This window comes from Saccostrea echinata, unplaced genomic scaffold (genome assembly GCF_033153115.1).
Source record: "Saccostrea echinata isolate AGI-Se365-2 ecotype Australia unplaced genomic scaffold, CSIRO_AGI_Sech_v1 ptg000001l, whole genome shotgun sequence".
Classification (NCBI taxonomy): Eukaryota; Metazoa; Mollusca; class Bivalvia; order Ostreida; family Ostreidae; genus Saccostrea; species Saccostrea echinata.
Window position 1 is genome coordinate 41,468,383 of NW_026889750.1, and position 6,460 is coordinate 41,474,842.

The 6,460-nt window shown below is 33.5% G+C and overlaps 1 protein-coding gene across 1 annotated transcript; it reads right to left on the reverse strand.

Moving 5' to 3' along the window:
* Positions 1-768: 768 nt before the first annotated feature.
* Positions 769-6,085, reverse strand: LOC133191837 (zinc finger protein ZIC 4-like). Its single transcript, XM_061327570.1, has 2 exons — positions 4,898-6,085; positions 769-1,403 (listed from the first exon to the last, which is right to left on the reverse strand). Exons 1-2 carry the CDS (start codon positions 5,760-5,762, stop codon positions 895-897), a joined length of 1,374 nt encoding a protein of 457 aa, XP_061183554.1. The 5' UTR covers positions 5,763-6,085; the 3' UTR covers positions 769-894.
* Positions 6,086-6,460: the final 375 nt, after the last annotated feature.

The window sequence follows — 6,460 nt, forward strand, 5'->3', positions numbered from 1 at the left end:
GTGCATATCATTTATATGTAAGCGTTTAGCTAATTAATTATTCAATAGTCTCCTTTTGTATCACTTGATTGTTTTGGAAAGCAAAGAAAAAGTTATATGCATCCTTTTTTCCACAAGAGCATAAAAAATTTCATCGATATAAATCACATTTTAGTAAACAGTTGTGTCTTGATTTGGTGTGAAAAACCCAAATGACTGATATAATTTCGACAGACTTCTTTGATTTTGAACTATTAATCTGATCTTGTTTGACAAGTACATGTTTTTCACTCAATTAAAGCAATTTAGCTTCTTCAGCCGTTAAACTGTACACTGTATCGAGGCCCATTAATGAGGCGAAATTAATTTCGGAACAGTTCCCTGAAAATATAATCTCAATTTAAAAAGGTTTGTGTACAAAGATTAAGACAAGTAATATAGAATTTTCGCATATTTGACAACCAAAGCACTTAAAAAACAAGGATATTCTCAGATTGACAATTTTTAAAAAAAAAAGATATCAATTGAATTTGTATTACGTTAGATACCTTTGATATCAACATATTGCAATAAGTACCTTGTTACTCAGTAGCATGGAATTATTTCTATTTGTTTTGGTTAGGTTTTAAAAATTAATTTCCTTTAAAGAGAAATATATGAGTTATAATAATACATTGTAATATTGAACGTTTTTACTTGTAACAAAATTGTGAAAAAATTAATTTGCAATGTGACCCAAAAGATAGAAGTATATTTCAACTATATATCTGTAATGCCAGTAAATGACTCATTTTATTTTATACGATATATTTTTATAAACCATTTATCAAATTTGATAAATACAATAAATTTCTATATTTATGCTCAAACTCAACAAAAATAATTTAAATGTCCCTGATTGAAGTCATTGTGACGTCACGAATACTGCATAATGGGCATTGGATGGAACGATGACAAAGAAGCGATGCTTGAAAAATGGGTGTGGTCCTTGCTACCAGGATTCACAGAGGTACGAGGGTGGCAAACAAACCAGTCATTCATTTTCGGAACATCAGGTGGATGAATATTATGGTCTAATTGTAATGTGCCGGAAATGGCATTTATATTTGGTTTTCGATCCACAGGTTGTTCGGTTAAGTTTGGAGATTTGACGGTATGATCGGTGGACGGCGATGTGCGGGAGGTGCTCTCACTACAGACGGACACTTCGTCGGAATCCTGACGTTCCATTGTTGGCGACACATCTCCATGGATTTTCATGTGCTTTCGCAAAGAACTAGGATGAGTGTAACTTTTCTCACACCCACGAACCCGACAATTATAAGGCTTATCACTGGTGTGGACATGGGAATGCTTTTTCCTGTCCGAACTGTTGGCAAATCGACGATCGCATCCGTCAAACTCACACTTAAACGGCTTCTCACCTGCAAGAGAAAAATAAAATCTATAAACAACGTAATATACTTATTGCCAAAAGTACACATTTTTTTAATGTTGACGTAAAAGCTAAATATTATGCCTGAAATCTTGAGGTTTTGCGGTGAAATTTTGCATTATTTTTCAGAGACAGCATTTGTGTAAAATTCCAAAAGTATTAACCAGTTATATCTAATGCCATGAAATTATGCTATCTATTTTTCTTCATTCAACGCAGAGGTTCAGCTAGACACACGGAAATATTTTTGTGACATATTTTTGTGCATTTAAACAAGGAGTGATAGTAATATAGCGACACCATTAATGTCATCCCGTTCTCACTATGCTTTTCTCCAACTTCACACATTCAATTCAGATTATTTGCCAAGAAATAAAATCTTATGCCATATATTTTACAAGTCACATTGAGTACACCAAAAAATGTAAATATCTTCATCACCTACGTCTTATAGCTAAGTAATTTTGAATTGTGCTATGGACTGAGGAGAAAATAACCCAGTTACTCGAGGTTCGGTAATAAAACACAGAATATCATTATCAATTTCTATTATCTCTTTTTATTCTCAAAACACAATAGAACTACAAATAAGTCGATGAAGGATCAACCATGCCATAATTACTATGAACCAAATATCAACCTAGTTTATATAAAAAACCGAAGTTATGCATAGAAAAAAGTTTTATGAAATAAGCAGAGAGTTAACACGTCTCTTCAATCGTGTCCTTGGTCCTTCACAGGAAGGCCTGTCCGAATTTTTTTCCCTAATGTGCAAATCTCACTGCTTGAAGTGGAAAATTCTCCTTAATCCGCTTTGGAGCGATTTGATGACATTGGACCTCTAAATCGTCGATAAACACCGCTGTGCAGCTGCAGTCGGTAAACTCAAGTGATACAAATTTTCTTAGTCTTCAAATAATGGGGAAAATAGTACAAACAGAGATCCTCTTTACGTCGCCTGCTTGCTTTGTTTGAAGAAAATGTCTTCATTCATTAAAATGTTTATATTTAGAATAAAGCAGACATAAGGAAAAAATTTACAAAGAACAATAAATGAACATGGAAGAATATAACTGAAATTTTAAAGATAGCTTTCTTTTCTCTTTTTTGTCTTGTTCTAATACATGTATAATAACTTCCGTAACTCGGAATATTTCACAAAAATTTAAACTCTTAAAGAATTGCAACAGAAAACTAGACACCATAAACAGTAATAATACAAACTCCAGTCTTTGTTAGCACCAAATCTTATTTAATGTCATAAAATGCTGTAGCAACTACCTATTTCCCCTTTCTCCTTGAAAATTATATATATATATATATATATATATATATATATATATATATATATATATATATATATATATATATATATATATATATATATATATATATAATTGAAGAAGATTGAAATTTAATATGAAATTGAAATACACATGTATAATAATATGATATAAAATATAATATGAAATATAATATTATAATATTAAAATTTAACATTGGAATATTTGCTGATTATTTAAATCCAAATGAATTACGCATTTTTCTCAGTACTATAATTATAAAACTTTTGGTCAAGGGAACCAAAGACGCGTAAAAAAAAAAAAAAATCAAAGGTAACACTACCTGAGTTGGATTTTTATTAACGATAAATAAATTCGTTATCTACTGTTCAAGTCCCTGTAATATTGTAATAAATATAAACAAATAAATAAAATGAATTCCAAAGTGTTAAATTGTTCATTTATTTTTATGTATTAACAATTATATTAAATTTGGGTTAGATTTTAAAAGAAATACATAAAACCAATTCCAAAAATGTTGTTCATTTATTATAATTTATTTATTTTATGAAATTACACTGGAGTTAGATTTGAGAAGTTTCTTGAATTTTTTTTTAAAAATAAAAGTTAAATTTTAAGTTTCCTACGTGGCAGATTGGGCATACAATTGGACATCCAACACCCTTCTGTTTGCTACATTGGATCAAGATAAGGTATCAACGCCTCGTTAATCTTTTAAGCGATTAGATTAGCCTTCTAATTATTTCTTAACAGTCCTTGGGGAAGCTTATTGTATGTTTATTATCTAAATTGCTGTCCAAATTGCGATGGAGAGACACTTGTAATAGCGTTCTCAGATGGTCAGCATCCTGAGTCGACCAATGAGGAAAATCTGGAAATTTCAGAATTTCCCAGAAATGATGGATTAACTGCGACCTAGTGATTTCAAAACCAGGTTGATGGAAAGAATTGATTTGTTATGATTCTAGAAAGTGGCAAATTAAACCTTTTCATACATGTATTCCTTTAGAGTATTGAATGTTGAATTTTATCCCATGGTAAACATTAACTCTAAAAGTAAAATCATAAAGTATCCAAGCATGCTCAATGAACAAACCAGACATTTGAACTTAACAATCGATGTTAAAATGTAGATCAAAGAAATTGAAAACTCTGTCAGATCGCTTTTAGACGTTCTGAAGGACCTACTGTTCCCAAAGACGACCATCTACAAAAGGAACTTATTTCTGAAGGACACAGAATAATGTATTTTCAATACATAACGCTTCATAATGACCTCTTCAGATGCGAGAACCCTCCCTCCTTAGAATTCTCACGGAGGAAATTTTCTCTCTTGTATTTTAACATCTGTACATATTTTTCCTTAGCGTATGTCTTCAAGCAATTCGTAAATTGAGTAAAAAAAAGTTTGGAGTCCATTTTCAAAGCTATTTTTGTGGGAACATTGGATGTTCAAACGGACGCGTATTTTCAATGGACCTTAGTTTTCCCTTGCACGTGATGTAAAGCGGTTGCAGGTGAACAGAAGTTTCTCACACCTGTCAGAGCGTCTACTTGTTTTAGGACAAAATAAAGCCCGAGTGAGTACTGTAAATATTTTGACTGCTTTAAACATCGGGCTCGCAAACGTTCAGAGACGCATGGGGGGAAAATCATCTAGTCAAAATAAACTTTCTAGAACATTGTCAATGCCTAGTTGTAATATAAGTACAGAGCTAATTCAACCTTTTAGAAGTGCGAATGCCACTCCAGGTTTTTGCTTTATCTGATATTTTCCTAAACAATGGTGGTATCTCTCATTTTATCTAGTGCAAACTCACCGATTTAATTAGACAGTAACCGATCACTAAAATAAAATTGTCTATGACTGTTCATAGTTTTGATAAATATTTAAAACGGAAATAAATTTACATTGTACACAATATTACGAAAAAATATTTACAACTCTCAATCAAAGAAACAAGGATCCTCTTCATAATGCATATAGCAATAGTGAAACATTTTCATTTAGAATCTAGATCTATTTCACAAAAATCGACATTGTTTCCAATGCATCTTACATGTAAATTAGTAACTTCAATCAATTTAATGAAGATATGTAATGGTCCATAAAAAAGTGTAAGTAACATTTTAGTGAAATAGTTATTGATTTCTTTCTTCTTACAAATGAAATACCAACCTGTGTGTATTCGTTTGTGGATCTTTAGATTCTCACTTCTGGCGAACACTTTTCCACATCCCGGAAATGGACATGGAAACGGTTTTTCCCCGGTATGGACCCGGATGTGGTTGACAAGCTTGTACTTTGCCTTGAATGGTTTGAATTCACGAGCACACTCTTGCCAGTAACACGTGTGATTGTTCTGTTCCGGACCTCCGACATGATCTATTGTAATATGGTTCACTATTTCGTGCATTGTGTAAAACACTTTGTTACAAGGCTTCCTTGGTTCAGATTGGTCAGGGTCTACCCACATACAAGTTCTTTCTTGCTTAATAGCAGGTCTTCCAATGTAAGGTAGAAACAGTCCAGGGCCACTCTGTAACATATTCATGGGGCTCATGAACTGTTGTTGTGCGTGTTCGTATTGATCTATTCTTCCCGAGGTATTGAACCCCATTTGGTCAGTTCTACCGTACATATCTCCTCCGCTGGCGGGCATGTTAAAATACCCAGACTGAGAATGAACGTGCTGATGACGAGGAGTGTGATATGACGACACATCAGGACGGAGTCCCTGATACAACACGTGCGGAGAAACCTCCTGATGATGCTGTGGCGGAAACCCGGATGAAGCGGGAAATAGCATCCCTGAACGAGCGGAAACATTTCCATCATTAGCTGACAGTCCAAATTCAGATCTCCTTATCAACAAATCTCGGGATGCCAAGTTTCCAACATTAGAGTACGGCACGGGGTATCCGCCGGACTGGGAATTATAATAGTTATATTGCTGGTTTTGGAGCATCCCCCCGTCAGGATATCCCACTCCTGGGGTTGGAAGATGCTGAGACTCACCTCTGTCCACAAATGAACTAAGCATTGTTACAATGTCTTCACATTTACTCCTGAAACCTCAGCAATGATATAGGAAAATTTAAACGTGTTAGAACAAATAACTCTTCAGTCTTCAATGTCTTTTATAACATTTCCACAGGTTTTAAAGCTAAAAATCTACATTCCTGTATATTGGTTGGTTATTTTGACAGTAATGAAGTACAATGAAAACATCTTAGGATAAACAGTGAACAGTGCGCTGGGATATTTAATACGGTGTGCGAGTTACGGCGTAGTGTTTTGAGACCAGTATGTGTGCCCAGTTGGAGACTTATCAAACTTTGACTCCGCCCCCTTTCTATCGTCATTGGGCCTCAATATCAGTGTGAAATCAATAATATAGTAATCATCGCTTACACAAACTACAGGGATGAACAAGGTGTAGGTATAATTTCATTACAAACCTTCCCTTCTCCTCCATTGCGCGCTCCAGTAGGCAATACTTTGGGGATTTAAAAAAATTCTTATAATTTGAATTTATTGTATGAAAAGTTTGAAAAAAAAAGTTTTGGCGCAAAATGTTTCTTTTTCTTGATTTTTTAAAGAACATTGTACATTTTTTGCAATTATTTTCAAATAATTCCGGTGTCAATATGCATGTATTATATTTTCGTAAAGTGAGTATATTTTCATAGTAAGATTTAAGAACAAAAAATTGATGTTTTACGGATTACAGTTTCTTCC

Excerpts from the sequence above, each read along its gene's own strand:
- LOC133191837 (XM_061327570.1), bottom strand. The coding sequence starts at position 5,762 with ATGCTTAGTTCATTTGTGGACAGAGGTGAGTCTCAGCATCTTCCAACC. Across the intron at positions 1,404-4,897 it reads CCACAAACGAATACACACAG|GTGAGAAGCCGTTTAAGTGT; the intron begins GTTGGTATTTCA and ends TTTCTCTTGCAG.